Raw genomic sequence first — 17910 nt, 5'->3', positions numbered from 1 at the left:
ACATTCTCCACCTGAATCCCGAGTGTCATAAAAGGATCCTGAGTTTGGCCAAGAACGCTCATGATTTCCACTGCAGTATGAATATCCTTCAGTCTAAAAAGGAAAATATCTAAAACTAAATTCAAATGTCAATGACATAATATGATTGCAAGCAAACGAACCTTGCTATCATATATGGAACTGTTGATGAAATTTGTTGCACTTGAGCTGTGAATTGGTCCCACTGTGAGATGTACCCGTTTGCATATGGAAGATCTCCAATGTGGAAAACAATGTCAATATTGTCTAAATCCTTGATGAGCTGGTCAGTGGTGTTAAGTGAACCAGGTTGATAATCAGCATACTCATTTGAACCATCACGCTCAGCCTGAGAGTCATGTGAGGTAAGTTAACTATTCTCTCTATTGTACATTTGTACTAATCATTCTTTCCAATATCAAAACAAAATAATCAATGCTACCTTTCCCATGTCACCAAATATGATAACTCGTTGCAATGAGTTCTGTCCAGGATATGGAGATGCCTTGAATGAATACCTCTTACTCCACACATAAGAACCATCAGACAAGAAATGTCCCAACCTGTAGGTGTACCTGGGGAAGAAAGGGGGTTGCGAAACTTTCAGAACAAACTCTACCAACCCAACATAGTGTGATAAACATACAAATAGTTTAATGCATACCTCATATTTGGCCACAGTTCTTTAAGGAAACCTGTGTGTATAAAACCAGGATCGCGCCAGCCAACGGTTCGCGCAGGTTCACCTAAACATCAACAAAATGTTCTCATTATTAGTTGAGATCCTTTTTAGAAAAATAAAATAAGCTATGGAGGATAGTTACTATGCTATGCTTCCTAATGAAACATTGTTCAATTAAATTGTTTAAGAACAAGGAAATAATCCATACCACACATGCTGTTACGATTAAATGTCAATGTTCCTGCAGCAGATTGTATCTGCTTTCTTCCTTTTGGACCCCATTCCACAAACGGTACAGCTTCACTTATGTCATATCCACTTGTCCAGGTAACTGTCATCTGTCATAGATGGCAAAATTTCTTAAAATTATTTTGCATTTTAACTTGGACAATGCATGCAGCCAATTTCAATTACAAAAAAATCAGGATGGTCAGTAAAAGGTGAAATAATGATATCAATTAATTTTCATAGCCAACACTATTTAGTGGGACAAGATATGATTGTTGTAGTGATGTCAATTCTCATAACACAATTTCCTATCTCCATTTAATACCTCATTTTCTCTCTATCCCTCTCTTTCTATCACATCGTTCGCATATCACATCTATCAGACCACTCTTTATTTTTATATTTCTCGTGGCGTGTAATGAGTTGTATGGGTGTACATAATATAAATATTTTTCCTTTAACACCTATGGTATGAATCACTGGCTAATCAGGATAACTAGCGATATATAATTAAATGGACTATAAAAAAAACCAAGGATCACAGCTTAAACAAGTAGATAAAGATAAACTTACTTCATTCCAAGACTTCCCTTGAGCAAGACGTGGATACACAGGCGCTTTAGGATTTGCAAATGCGATGAAGTTGGAAATTGTCACAAGTTTAGGCTGCAATGTTCAATTATATTAATATTTGTCAGTATCAAATTGAGTAACGCTCATTGCATTTGCATACGAAGAATACTAGTGTATGACATTAATTTTTTTCTTAAATGTGGAAGCTACATCTAAGCAAAGAAGAAACATAAAAATCAACATTGAAAATTTAGCAAGAAAAAAAATTGAAGATGCCAAAAAAAGTAAAAATAGATATGCCTTACATTGGATAATCCACCTGAAAATAGTGCAAAGGAGAAATCTGCACGTTGATTGATCAATTGGAACTTCAAAGAAGCTTTCCCTGTCTTTTTATAGTTAGGATTGGAGTGGTTGGCATACTTGTACTGGTACAAAGATTCAAATGATTATTAACATGAGAAACTTCATTCTTGTTATATTTTTCATTCATATGCAAGTTAATTACATGAAATGAAGTTGCATTTTACCTTTATTGGAGCTGAGCATATATATGGAGTCTCTAACTTGCCAACGCCATTGGGGATGGGTGGACATGTTGATGAACTGTGATGTCAAAATTGTATTTCCTTTAGTTCATTTTTCAGCAATAATAGTTATATGTTCATTTTTTATGCCTATGACACCAATTCATGTTTTCTACCACCACAAATTCTATATATTGGCCGGGTTTTTTCTTAATCTTTCGGTTCTCATAGAGATTGAGGTTTTATTGTAGAAGATAAAATGTCTTCATTACGAGTGAGTGAAATTAAATGGTGATGGTGCACAATGCGTAAAACTAAAAAAATACTAAGATAACATATTGTGTGTATATATATTTGCTTCTTAGAAAAATTAAATTAAGTTTTCCAGTTCAAACTTTTGTTCTGAATTATTTTTTAACACAGTTTAAATTTTTTAAAACACATTTGTATCATGAATTTTTTTTTAATGTATTCTTTAAATATTAATGTGTTTCAGAAAACTTTAAAAAATTATAATACCACTTGAATTTTTTATTGTTTTGGAAATTTTTTCAAAACTTAAAAGAAAATCCACAATAGAGTTTGAATTTTCTAAAATACCTTTATGTTTGAAAAAACTTAAAAGAAAAATCCAAAAAACAAAATTGAATTTGATAGAGTAGAAATTTATTTGTTTTTTTATTTAAGAAAATGATAAAATGAATAGTTAAAGTAAAATGTAAGGTACGAGTATAATTTGGTGAGTAAGAGCTAAAATTTTCAAGAACTTCTGGTGTATTATTTATGGGCTTAAGTTTAGATTAGAGAGGAGGAATTCAAAAGCTTTTTCCAACTTTAACTTTAATTAATATATATATATATATATATATATATAAAGATAATATATCAGGTGAAAGTCTTAATATGACAAACAAATTTAAACTATATAAATAATTTTAGTTAAATATTTAAATGACGCATATAATTATTTATAGTCTAATTAATGTGATATGTTTGTGTGTGTGTAGAGAGGTAGTGGGCAAATTGGAGAACTCGACCCAAATTGAGGTGAAAGGCGAGGAATATTTTTTGACTAAATCATGCTAAAAATGTATTGTAAAAAAATGTTAAAAAAGCAATGGATTATCATTTTTCATATATACTAATACAATTAGGAAAAGCAATATTAATTAATAGTGAGAAAGAATGTTTATATATGTTACTTGAAGTTTGCCGGAGAAAAAACTCCAACCCAGTCATCATTAGTTGGTTCAGGGGACTCTACTTCTACTGTCACCCATTCATTATCCTCTCCCTGCAACCATTTTACATATTTCATAATTATATACATACTTTATTTCGTAATTATTATTTAAAGATTATTATACATAAATTATAAAATATATAATTTTGAAAAAATAAAATAAAAGTGAGATCCAAACTTGTCAGAATAATTATGTCTTGTCAGAATATCATTTTCCACATGTTTCACGTGTGTAAATGCTTAATTGTAAAATAGTTTAAGTAAACTATCACAAAAATTTATATCATATGAATACATCAAAATTAAAATATGTTTTTAAGTTAACACACCACAATAAACTTTCAAAAAAAAATTTAAACTAGACATCCAAACTTAAAAATAAGGTCATGATCATGTAACGGTGAGTTATTTGAACAAGCCATATTTTTTAATGCAAATTTTAAATTCGATTTAACCTATTCTTAATCTTGTGTGTGACTAAATGGACTTCCATAATTACCAAATAAAAAAACTAAAAGGAAAGGTCCAAATCAGTGGCTACGCAACGCTTGACATAAATTATTTTTCAAAATAAATTTGAAAATATTTTAGTGTAAGTTTAGTTCCAGTTTTAGTGGTTTTAGTGGAGATAAAATCAATTTTAAAGGTGTAAAATTAATTTTAGTATGATTGAACAGAGAAGAATTGATTATAATTTAAAATTTTATTTTGTAGTTTTTGAGTCCAAATGTGATATTTATATTTAAATTTATTATTGAATTTATTTTTATACGAATATATTCAAATATAATTTACTTTACACTTTTAACTAAAATAAATTTCACAAACTCAATTCATTCAAAATAAATTTAATCACCACATACACGTGAAATTTTTTTTATATGATTCAATCATAAAAATAATTTTATTTGATGTATTTCGGATATTAAATATGAGAATTTAGCTATTCCACTGCATATTGATAACATCAGTTGATAAACGACACTTAGATTTACCTACTACAATTTAAAAAAGAAAATACCTACTAGATGCAAATAATGATTTTCATACTAAAATTACAGTATTGCATCTGCTTTGTCTGATAGGTACCTATAAGTTTGTAAAACTTTATATACTTATAAAAATGATTTGGGTGAGATAGTTAAATTCAAGTATTTAGTTATATGCAGAAACAAAATGTGTAGATGAAGTATACTATTTATGTTTCATTATTTTATACTTAATTTAAATATTTTCTGAGAAATTAAAATCAAGGGGTTAGGTTGCGCCTAAACAAAATGTGCAGATAAAATAACTATTTAATTTTCATTAATTTTTATTTAATTTAAATATTTATTAAGAAATGAAAATCAAATAAATATTTGTAAGAGTATAATATATTTTTTAAGATAACACTACTAGAGGTTGAATAATCAATTTTAAATGATATAAAATCAATACTTAGTAGAGACTTAATTTGATGGTTTGATTTAGATTTTTTTATTTATTATTATATATTTTTTTATAAAAAAACATAATCAACGTATCCTATCTTAAAATTTATATATTAAAATGTTCTACTTTTTTAATTTTTAAGAAATCTCATTCCGAAAATGCAACCTCTTTTAAAGATAAAAAAAATTTAGTATATGTTAATGGTTAGTTTTTTTTATTTTTAAAAAGGGATATATATATATATATATAATCTTGATTTAGGTTAGGTTTAAATATATAAAAAAGAAAAAAACGAATTAATTTAATTAATTTGAAAGGACTCATGGAGTCATTAATTTGATTAATACACCACTTCAATCAACACCCAATAAGAACATTGGAGAGGTTGAAGCTAAGTAACAATAATAAAACATGGACAAAATTAAATACTATGTTATAATATTATCACTATAATTTAATTAATTATTTATACCTTATTGCCAAGCAAAAGCGGGGAAGCTGTAATGGAGGCAGAACTGTGAAGAGCAAGAATGGTCTTATGAATTGCAATCTTTGACAGTGGCTGTTCTCCAAATCCATTCACATCACCCAAACACATCCTCAAGTTGGTGAAGAACAAACACAATATTACCAAAATCATTTTTAATATTTTTAAACTATTATCACCACTACCTTCCATTTCCAAATGAAAAATGTGAAAACAAAAATAAAAGCTTTCAATATGCACTATAGTTTACTATAGCTACTTAATACTCTCCCTCTAAGAGAGAATCTTGATTTTCATAAACTATGGAAAGGGATGAATTATATATATAGAGAAAACAGAGTATGATTAGGGATGGCTTGGATACTGATGTTAATTGATAATGGTCCCACATACTCTTAAAAGTTAATTAATTCGGAGTCACATAAATAATTGAATGTTCTACTTAAATTAATAAATGTCTTTAAGAAAAAAATTATGAAGTTGAAAATTTAAATTTTTTACAATTCCATAATGATAAAAGTAAAGTAATATTAAAATACAAACAATAGTTAACTATATAACATCGTATGTGATTATCTAAAAAGTCCCATCTATAGAGTGTTTGTATGAAAGCGTTTTTTCTAGTCCAAAATTTTAATTATAAAAAAAAACAAAGGAAACAAAAAAGAATATATTGTTTCATATGTATAGGTCGACCCGTCAACTTGATTATCCAATCCAATCTAATTTTTATTTGTATCCGGTTACTTTTGAATCTGATCCGATCCAACCTGTTGAAATCCGCTTATATTATGTTCGAATAATGGATTCAACAATTTAAACGCATCTACATGTAGACCCGACTTGACAACTAGTTATAATTTATTTTTTAAAATTTGTTTGGTAGCCCAATTGATATTTGTTTTTATAAATTCTCAATTGTTCTCTTCTATAATTTGAGGAATTTGTTAGTGTTTGGACTTGAAATTGAGATTGCTTAAAATTGATTAATTTTCATGTTTTAATGATTTGCTGTTGTTGAATTTATTTATGTATTAAAAATTGTTATTTTTTTGTGAGAAATTGTTGGCTTTTTTAAATAGTTGAATGGTATGATTGACATTTTATAGTTTATGAGACATTTATGTATTAAACATATTTTCATTCAATAAATTTTATCGTAAAATAAAAAATTGATTATTATTTATATATATCTCACCAACTCAATCTAACCCGTTCTTAAGCGAGGTTGGTTCAGTTCAAGTTAAATAAATAAAAATACAGATTTAGAATTTAACATAATCTAAAGATAATTGATCGAATACCGAATTTTGTCAAAATCAGTATAACTCAACCGACGTACACCTCTGTAAATAATTGCCGTGTATATCATATCCTAAAGCTATTCATTATCGTCCCTTAAATAACACTAGCCACCGGCCCTTGAGGGAAACATATAATATAATTATTAGTGAAACATACTTTGTTTTGACAATTAATTAATCAAATGTGATTTGTCATGCACTATATAAATCAGCGGATATGATTAAAAAAATATTTATAACTTTTTTGACAGAAAAAGATATTATAATTTAATACTACTACTATTAATTTATTTCATGAAAAAATGTTTTTCCTTTTTATATGTACTTTATTGTTTTTCCTTTTTATTATATAATTTTTTAATAAATGTTGACTTTTAAAAAATGGAGATAGTAAAAAATTATTATTAATTAAAACAAAATTAATATTATTTTACGATTGTTCTCAAAGAAAATCAAATTTTATTTTTTTTCTATATCATACTTTTATTACAGAAGTATTTTTTCATTAATAAAGCATTTATCATCAATAAATTAATTAAAATTAAAAAACCACACGCACTGGATCTGATGCATCTCAATAATAATAATAGAATAAACCAATAATTTATCAACCCATATATTAAATTTGCAATTGGTCAAAAAGAAACATCAAAATTTGAATGATTTAACCCACAACTGTAGTCCAACCCCAAATAGGCGAGTGGAGAGTATTTTAGTAAGAAACTTATTCTTTCTTCCTTCATTCAAGAAGTGTTTTGAGATATTTTTTTAGATTGAAATTATCTCTCTCTCTCTATATATAAAGCTAAATAGTATCGACGGTCTCGTACCTTAATTTTAGTTATCGTTTTAGTTTTTATATATATGTATATTTTATTTGATGTTTTATTTTAATTTTAAGTGATAATTTAATCTTTTATTTTTTAAAATATAAAAAATATTATTATTTTTTTACAAAAATTCATCAAAAATTTCAAACAAAACTCATTAAATTAATTATCATCTTCAATATAATACAAATTTCATCAAATACATAACTTAAATATTCAAATAAACTCATATTTTCATCTCCAACAACATCAAATTCATCAAATAAAAAATAAAAATATGAGTTTATTTAAAGATTTAAGTTATGAATTTGATTAAATTTGCATTATATTGAAGATGATAATTAATTTTATGGGTTTTGTTTGAAAATTTTGACGAATTTTTTGAATTTTTGTAAAAAAAAAGGATAACATTGTTGACATTTTAAAACATAAAAGATCAAATTATCACTTAAATTTAAAATAAATGACAAAATTGAGGAAAAAATAAAAGACTAAAACGTTAACTGAAATTAAATTAATGGAATAAAATACTATATAATTTTGTATAAGACTCTTAACAAAACAACTAAATTCAACACTCTCAATCTTATATATTACTTGTCAACGCATAATTGATTTGGTATGTTAAAATTTAAGAATAGTGATAGATACAAATTATGAGATATCTACATAATGTAAGATAATGTAAGAATGTATGGAACAGCATGACTTATCTTTAGTATTTTAGAGATTATCGCTGAAAGAATAAGGATTGTCGGGTTTTAGAATTAAGTTAACCGTCTAATAAGATAAAAATTTAATAGTTAAACGACAGAAGACAAAGACCTCTAATTAGACTTAACAGAATAATCCAATCAATTACAGTCCATTCTGAAACATAATCCAACACATATTCATCAATTAATTAGTGTTTAATAACAGTACAATAATATATATTTAATAATAATTATCAATAATTGATTATTGTCAACTCATTATTAATTAATTATTTAATTAATCTAACATGATCATGTCAAAGATCACCTACAATTGATATGAGCTTACACCATCAAATATTTGTATGTAGATAGATGAATTTTAAAGATTATGGATCTTACATTATTTTTTACCATTGATCATATGTGAAAAAAATTAATTTGAATATTAGAATTTTAATTATTTCTCATTGGGTTCTAAAAATATTTATATGTATCGTTAGTTTGTTTTTATTTTCATAATCACTAGTGTTAATATCAAAATATGAAAAGAGGATGTCCAAACTAATGATAAATTTAATGACATTTTTCTTATTTTAACATTTGAATTAAGTTTATTTTTCTGTTAAAAAACCCTAAATACGCAAGTGACACTAAATTTAAAGTAGGAATGACTCAAATTAATATAAAATTATTTTTTTAGAATAAAATATAAACAAAATTAATTTATAAAAAATTAATAAGTTTAATTTAAATTTTTATCAAATACATTAATTTTATATAAATAGTATTTTCTTATATTTCATTACGAATGATAAGGTTGGTCCGAAGGCCAAACCACTAAAATAAAGGACTTTAGAACTAAATAAAATACTTGACAAAGAAAAAGAATCTCCAAATTGAATAGTATATCATATTATTAGTTATGTTACAAACTTATGAATAGTTGTATGTCTGCTCAATTGATAAATTGCAAGTTTTTGTGTTTTTTTTTATATTATTCAAATCTAAATCATGTCACTTTTTATTCTATATATTTTTTAAACTTGTTGTACCGATTCTATCAGAGAGAGTAACTATTTTTCGTTCTTGTGATACATCAAAATAAAAAAAATAAAAAAAATATATTTTTCTCACAATAATCGATATATTTAATCATTTCACACGTCTTAAAGAATATCTATGAATGAAAGAGTGATAATAGTATTTTTACTAAATTATTTTTTATCAAGGATTAATGTATTTATTGTTACTGTAAATATTAAATACAAAGTATAATATATTGAATTAAAAACAATACACATAATATTAATTAAATAGTACAATTAAAAAAATATAAATAATATTATTTTGAAAATTAGAAGTGTAATTTATTTTAAGACAAATATTTTTTATAAACAGATCAATTATTATAAGACAAAAAGAGTAAATAATTTTGAGTTAAATAAAGAACTTATTTGTCAATAGGACATTTGAACTCATGAAAAAAATATAGTTGAGATTAATGATCAATAAAGTAAGTAGATATTTCACACCAATGCATGTTTCCAAAAAATTAAAAAGAGAACAGAAACACACTACATGTGGCCAACTTGGTTTTTCTCTAGAGATTAATGATGGATAAAGTAAGTCGATAAAATAAGTAGATACTTTACACCAATGCATGTTTACAAAAAAAAGAGTTATAATAATAAAAATAAATACAACAATAAATAATTTAATTATTTTTTATATAATCAATGTCAAATTAGTAATTAATAGTTAATTTTGTTATGGAAATAATTAAACTCATGACCTCTTTATTAATTTTGTTACTAATTGTTTATTCTTTTTTTAATATGTATCCTTTAGAAAAAATGAAAAAAATGCTAACAAAGCACCTTAAAGATACATTAAAGAACCAAATATAAAAATAATATTTTAAAACTTCTGTATTTAATTTCTTAAAAAAAATTAAAATTTTTATTTTTATTTTTTAACAGATCCTCCTAGAACACATTATTGAATCAAATATTGAAATGGTAGTTGAAATTTATGTTTTCAATTTCTCAAAAACATAAAATTACTTTTTAAAAAACAATATTTATATTCTTTTATTCTTTAATATGTACCCATACGCATGGGAGGGGGAAATGTATCTTTAGTATGTAAGCAATGAGAGTTCTTTTTGCTGCGTGAGGGTGGTTCATAGTGTTTTGCTTCCTTTCTTCTTTCTTCCCCGTTATAATAATAATAATAATAATAATAATTATTATTATTATATACTTAGACGTCGAACATGTGATAAATTGATACTAGCTAATTCTTAAAACTTTCTTCTCCATTATAATAATAATAATTATTATTATATGCTTAGACGTCGAACATGTGATAAATTGATACTAGCTAATCTAATAAAAAATGTCACACGCTTAGCTTGTGGCAGCATTTATTTTATTTATCTTTGACTAACACGTGGCAACATTATTTTAGTAAATTTAAATTAAATATGTTTTTGGGTGTCTATAAAGTTTCATACTTCTATTTTAATGTTTATATTTTAAAGTTTTGTGAATAAATTTTTATAATATTTTAAGTATTAATTCAATAAAGGATTATTTTCGAAACTTTAGAAAAATTACTTTAACTTTTTTATATTTAGAAACTTTCGGAACTTTTTAGATTTAGAAAAATTTTAGATTTAGAAACTTTTGAATCTTTTCAAATTTTTGAGACATAATTCTTATTTTAAAAATTTAAAACTTTCGAAAGTTTTGAAAATTTAAAATTGCCAAAATATCAATTTTAAAACTTATTATAAATAGTTAAAAATAAAAAATTGTCTTTTCATGTGTATTGGGGGCAAGTACAATTGTGGAGTGCAGGGTAGAAGGTTAAGGTAATTTTTTTTAAAATTTTAAACGAAGGGGTGAAAAAATGATAAATTAAAATGTTGAAGGTTTTATAGATAGTTAAAAGGGCAAAATTGTATTTTTCACATTAGTTGGAGGTGATAGGTTTAGGCGTAGATGTGCAAGATAGAATCCTCTTTATTTTATCAATCGACTATTTGTATCAATCTTTAACCGAATTTAAAAATCCGATAATCCGCAAAAACTCGCCCATTTCTTTTTATTTGTGATCGAATTGTTTGGTCTCGAGCAGGTAGCGGGTTCTTGTCTACCCCCAACTTCCGATAAAATGAACATATAAAAATATGAAAAATTTGCCATAAAGTTTGTACAGAAAACAAAGAAATTTGCAAGAAAGTAATAAAAGAAAAGAAACAATACTTATTATTAAAAAGAAATACAATTTCCTCAAAAAAGAAACAAACAATTTTTTATACTTGAAAAATATTACTTTTATTTACGTTACATTGTATTCAGCTTAATAATTTTTTATTTATCATTTGAGCTAACATTTACAGATGAAAAAAATATTACTTCTAAAACTTTAATAAACTATAACTAATAAAACTCACTAAGTGAGCTAAAAGGTCCGGCCCATTATAAAAGGTGTGTATCTAGCAAGTGATGTCTGGTACAGCCCAAATTTTGGTTTGGGCTTGTTTGGAAGAGGAACGTTGAAAATTTTATCACACATCCTTATATTATCTCCATAATCTCTCAAATCTCATATTTGCTCTAACAACTTATTTGTGTCAGGAAAATATATTATGTTATGTTTCGGATAAATTTATTTAAGTTTTTTCAATTGTGTTTTTTATTTTTTATTAAGAAAAAAACAAAAGTAAAATTGGTGTTTTGATTAGAAAGCAAAGGTAGGGGTTTAATTCAAGGGTTATGGAGTAAAAGTTATGTCTTACTAAAGGCAACTTTATAATTACACTTACAACTTTTTATCAATTTTTTGTATAGATTTTGAATAATACCGCTGTAGGACTTGCAATTTCATAAAATATTATTATGGATATTTGAATGTGTATTATAATGTGTATTCATTTAAAATGTTTTGAGTTATAAAATATTTTAGTTTATAATACTTTATGATTGAATTTAAGATATTTGAATAATTTTTAAATTTAATAGCAATAATGTCATTATTTATCAATTTATTTTAATTAAAGTGTATGTAATGTTGTATGGATACGCACACTTAAGTATTAAATAAGAGTACGAGTATTAAAATTAATATCCAATAGAGTACGGTACAAGTATGACTATTTTTTAAAATATAAAAACGAATACTATATTATCTTACTCAAACCCTATCTGATATTATCCCTACTTAAAAGAATACATCCATCCCTACATGTTATACTGATTCTTCTAAACATTTTTCTTTCAATTTTAGTTAACTATCTCATTCTACAAATTTTCAAACATCTTAAACAATTTTTGGAATATAAAATACATACATGAAATTTCAGTTTTGAACTTTGTAGTATATAATATTTGTTCAACAAATTTTAAAATCGAACTTTTCATAATTCCGAATATTTTAAGTGGTGTAATATTCTCTATTCTTAGTACACTTTATCTTTTGAATAGTGTCTATGTTGAAGAAACTTTTTTTTATAAAAATGGTTTAGTACTAAGTCAAATTATGGGAATGCAACCCAGTGGATGTCCTAAAAAATAGGATAAATTGAATATTAATTTGAAAAAGAGGGTAATTGGCATTTTTTTCCAAAAAGAAGACATTAAAAAATTCCACAAAAACCACAAGTTTTCCATTAAGAACTATTTTATTTTATTTTTCTCAATTTTCCATTAAACTAGGAAAAAGTGGTAGAAAATTACTTCCAAAACTTTCTTTATATATATATATATATATATATGAATAACAAAATTGATGTTCAATACAAGGTTTAAGGTTTAAAGAAAAAACGTGCAGTTTTTGTGATATGGTGAAAATAAAAGTGTGGTGAAAATAAAAGTGTTGTGAGTCTACATATTGTGGGTTAACAAATAAATTTTTTTTTGAAATTGTTGAATAATGAGAAATTTGTGTTGATTAAACAGATAAATTATTAAAGACAACAATGTAACTATTTAAATTTGAGTATTTATTATTTTTAAAATTTAATTAAAATTATTTATAGAAGATACCAATAGAGTTGTATTGACGGTAAATTTTACAATAATAAATAATCGTTAATATACTCATTCTAAATTATATGTGTGTAAATTAACAAATCCATTTTAAAATTATTAATTTACACACACCTAAAAAAATAGAATGTATATATGAACAACGTTACACACCTTCTATTTAATTAGACACAAAATCATATTATCTCTTTTAAAAATATCACTTTAATAAATAAGTATTAATATCAAAAAAGAAAATGTACAAGTATTAAAAGGAAAAATGTTGATTTATGCATTTATTTGTATCTTCTCTTTTACTGTCTTTCAATTACTTTCTTCTTCTCTCTTTAATTTTACTTTCTCGATTAAGTGAGAATTTAGAGAGAAAGTGAAGCGGAAGATCCAAAATAATGAATGATGCATGTGTTTGAGTGTATGAAAGGTGGGACCACTACATATTGATATTGAATCATGAAGCATGCATTTTGAAGCACCACACACTCAATGGCAAAATTGTACGTGGATCTAATCTTGGAACAAGGACAACAGGCTCCAAATATGTGAAAGTGACGACAATGCCTTTGGAGTGGTCCTATAATTTTGGCATCATATTTCGATAATGATGACAAACAAACATTCACTATGAGAGAAACTCAACAAATGGAGTTTGTTAAAAATGTTCACGTTATACATATAAATATGTTATAATATCTATACAAAAACATTTAAAATTTGTTATTTTTGAACTTTGAAAAATTTTAAAAATAAAAAAATAATTTATGTCACTGACAATATTACTGGATTGAATTACTGACTAAGTCACTCTTTTTAAGATGTTTCAAGGCACTGTCAAAACTATGTAAGACAAATTATCAACTACGAAGTCCCTATGATAAAATAGCTCAGATCATTGTATCAGATATCTACTACACTATAAAAAATCGTTTTAGAATTACACCATCAAATATGACAGTCGAATAACTACCGATCGTAATATGACACTAAGACCATTCAAAAGAAATAAAAGAAGTGAGTAAGAAAATGGGAGAATAGAGAAAAACCTTAGACACAGAGAGTTTTTTGTGTACTTTTTCAACTGATGAGGCACTATATTTATAAATGAAATTTGTAACTGAATCATAGAGAAAAGTGTGATCCATTAGGTCTGATTCACTAAACGTGTGCTCTGATATTTAGGATTTGACCACCAAAACGTGGGCCACGATTTGTTTGACTACAATATATGTCCTTAGACTTGACTTAGGTTTTTGATCGGACAATAACAGATACGCGAGACCAATAATTAGGATTTTGACCAACAAAATTGAAGCGTGAAATCGGAGGGGCAAGGAACTGACTAGATCAGATGTTGAATGTTGACTCGGTGGAGGGCAATTACGTAATTAATGTATCAATAAGAGATAAAAACGCAAGCATTCACTTAATTAAATAAATAATTAATTTTCATATGCTAAAAAATAATACACCACGTAGTCAAGGCCAAAACCAAGCCCGACCACCGGACGGCAGCAACGGCGCGCGCATGTGGCGGTCAATTTTGCTTGCGTTCTCCCTTCTCTACAAAATTGGAGTACCCTTTGGGACATGCCCCCAAATACTATATCTCCACCTTATATACTCTACTGGTGTGTGATATCCCTCCTGTGTGAAACTTACTTATTTTTTAATTCACAACAACACTAAATCTCATAATTGTCATCATTATTTTCAATAAACTTTCATTAAAATCATCATCATTTCCAACAAAATTTAAGAGCAAAAACAATTAGCTATACAATTCACACAAAATTACGACATTTTGAATTTAAATTTAAAAATATCACTAAACCATTATAAAATATACAACAATTTATAAATATTAACTATATATAATTAATATTCTGTGCAGTGGTCCGTGCAGTACAGAATCCAGTTTGTACGAGTTATAGATTAATCCCAAAAGAGTGATTAAGAAGTTATTTAACTCAAATAAAGAAGACATATTGCTATAATAACCGACTTTGTCAGCTCCATTTAGCAATCAACCATAACATATGTGTAATTGATGAATATTATTGAACTTCTCTTATGTCATTCATCTAGCCTATAAATGTGTATTGAATAAATTAATTAAAGGTAGCAAAAAGAGAATTAATTAATTAGTATGGAACTTCTTAACAACGTGCCCTCCAAAACAATGGTCGGATACAAGTTTCAAAGAATGGATTGTAGTGATGATACTGTGCAAGATCCAAAAAATGATCACATGTAATCATGTGACTACTAGCTACGGTGTCACATAGATATAAGAAAATGAATATTCTAGAGAGAATAATATAATGGTACGAAGAGTAAAAAAAAGAAATGCTGCATTAACAAATTAATATTGCAAAGTGTGAATAATGATTCATCGATTCCTAAAGAATTTAATGGTAATTATATTTCTAAATACAAATTATAATATATTTATAGGGTGGTCTTAATCAATATGAAATCTATGTTCTAATTTTAAAAATTAAGTTCTTAATAAAAAATTGTAATTTTAATAATTAAAATGAGATAAAATAGATTTTAGTCTTCATATAAATGTTTTTTGATAAAAAAATTTACATACTTTTAATCTTTATTTAAAAAAAAAATTAAGTAAAAATAATATTTTTAGTCCTTATAAAATTAAAATAAAAACAAAATAATTAATAGACTAAACTTAAAAAAAAAATAATTAACAAAAAAGTACTATTATTTTATTATATTATAAAAAAAAATTGAGACATTTATCGATTGGGAGTAGGGGTGTAATAGATTGGACTGAAATAAACTTTGTTAGATCTGAGTCTGACCTATCAAAAAATTCAAGGCCTAAGTATGACTTGTGATTGTCATAGGTTTACTTTTTAAGTCTGACCTTGATAAAAGTCTGGTATGGTCTGTTAGCCTACAGAGAAGTCTATTTCATTTTAATATTTTTGAATAAATAATCAAACATATCTTTAAATAGATTAACGAGTTAATATGACTTTATATTATTATAATTAAATTATATTTTATAATAATACTTTTAAATATGTCAAAAACTAAATGAGGTTAATATTCGTAAATTACTAAAAGTAGAATATATAATAAAAATATTAAAATTTAATATAATAATTATAGTAGTAAAAAAATATTATTTATATTTATTTAAATAAGTCTGAAAGGCTTATTATGTAACATGTAGCCTCACATTTTTAACTAAATAGACTTTTTTAGAAGTCTTGGCCTTATCTGCTTAAAAAAAAATATGACGTGCTCTAAGTCTGACGTAGACTTGACCGTAGACCCCTGTCGGTCGGTGTGACCTATTTCAAAACACAATTCACTACATATCTGTCAATTAATTAATATTTAATAAAAATTTACCAATGATTTATTTATTAATAATTTTTAATAATTAATTATTTCAATCCACAATTAATTAATTAATTAAATAAATAATCTAATAATTTCAAAAAACATTACATTAAACAACACTAAAAATACACATAATTAATCTAATAATTCACGTAGACATTACATTACACAACATTACAAATGCACAAAAAATATTTGTAATGTTTAACTCAACTTATAAATATTAAGATGAATATTATATCTTAATTAGAACATGATACCTTTATATTGTGTGCGAATTATTTACCACTTTATCTATTGACAAAACAAAAAATATCAATGTATATTTTTAAATAATTTAAAAAATATATTTCTCTGAAAATAACTTCATTGGATTTTTTTTTCATTCTATTATATTTCAATAATATTAAATGGACAAATATTTTTATATTTATTATTTATCAATTGAGAGATTTAATTGATTAAGGATTAAATTAAGTAATAATGTTAATTAGACTTTTAATATAATAATTTATTAAATGGTTATTTTTATATATATAAAATAGTCAAAATTAATAATTAATTATTAATTTTGATATAATGTTTTACAATCTATTTCAAAATAATATAAGTTATTATTTTGAATATGTCAGACAAGTTAAATATATATTGTCTCTTTTATCTTTCTGAAAAATGTAAATCATAATGTTATTTATGTTAGATAATATTATTATATATTAGTAGTAAGGGTATTTTAGACAATTCTAGACAATTCTATTCTTTTATATATATACTCATTGTAACCCTATTAACTGTGGTTTTTGGTTCATTCTATGTTATGAAACCCTAGAGTGGTTGTTTCTCTTCTTCCTCTTGCTTTCTCTTTTCTTTGTTAACATGGTATCTAGAGCCTATTTCGATCCTCCTTGAACGATCCCGCCTCTATTCCGCTGTCGAGTTCCCAACAATTAGGGAATATAATTATAGTTTCTCTTTTCTAACATTCCAATATTCAGTGAGATTTTTTCGTTAAACCGTGTCCCAATTCTGCTTTACCCTTTCTTTGTAGCTTTTCGTTTATTTTTAGTAGATCAGTAAAAAAAAAAATTTATTAGGGTTCTATAAACCTTTCCACAAGCCATTAGGGTTTGACGCTCTAACCAACCGAGCTAAAAAGAACAATGGGTGGTAAAGTTTACTTTGAGAATCATGATTATTTGCATGGTTATTGGGGGAGTTTGATTGATCGTTATGAAGAGATGATTGAGAATTATCATCCTGGGATCTACCGTAGAGAAGAGAGAGAGACTATTTTGATAGAAAAGACAACCACCAAAAGAGAAAAGAGAAGAGTAACCCTGTTCCCGATTTTGTTAAATCAGTCTCACAAAAACATCGATTGCGCATTCGTTAACCGTTGGATTTGGCTGATTTTTGGACAAAAGGTTCACAACATTCAGGTCTTCGTCTTCAACGGTCGGATC

At 25.6% G+C, this 17910-nt stretch overlaps 1 protein-coding gene across 1 annotated transcript in view; it reads right to left on the bottom strand.

Annotated features, from left to right (window-relative positions):
• Nucleotides 1-5493, bottom strand: part of LOC101505555 (nucleotide pyrophosphatase/phosphodiesterase) — a 6916-nt gene extending 1423 nt beyond the window's left edge. Inside the window, exons 1-10 of the mRNA XM_012715924.3 lie at nucleotides 5178-5493; nucleotides 3231-3322; nucleotides 2032-2107; nucleotides 1807-1929; nucleotides 1502-1594; nucleotides 909-1038; nucleotides 683-764; nucleotides 461-593; nucleotides 162-367; nucleotides 3-70 (exon numbers count right to left, since the gene is read on the bottom strand). Of these exons, the coding sequence (XP_012571378.1) occupies nucleotides 3-70; nucleotides 162-367; nucleotides 461-593; nucleotides 683-764; nucleotides 909-1038; nucleotides 1502-1594; nucleotides 1807-1929; nucleotides 2032-2107; nucleotides 3231-3322; nucleotides 5178-5384 (1210 nt within the window). The 5' untranslated portion in view covers nucleotides 5385-5493. The remainder of the gene's footprint in view (nucleotides 1-2; nucleotides 71-161; nucleotides 368-460; nucleotides 594-682; nucleotides 765-908; nucleotides 1039-1501; nucleotides 1595-1806; nucleotides 1930-2031; nucleotides 2108-3230; nucleotides 3323-5177) is intronic.
• Between the last annotated feature and the right edge of the window lie 12417 nt (nucleotides 5494-17910).

The sequence above is a fragment of the Cicer arietinum genome, chromosome 5, assembly GCF_000331145.2.
Source record: "Cicer arietinum cultivar CDC Frontier isolate Library 1 chromosome 5, Cicar.CDCFrontier_v2.0, whole genome shotgun sequence".
In the NCBI taxonomy this organism is placed as follows: domain Eukaryota; kingdom Viridiplantae; phylum Streptophyta; class Magnoliopsida; order Fabales; family Fabaceae; genus Cicer; species Cicer arietinum.
The sequence above is the reverse complement of the archived record's forward strand: the minus strand, read 5'-3'. Positions and strand labels throughout refer to the sequence as shown.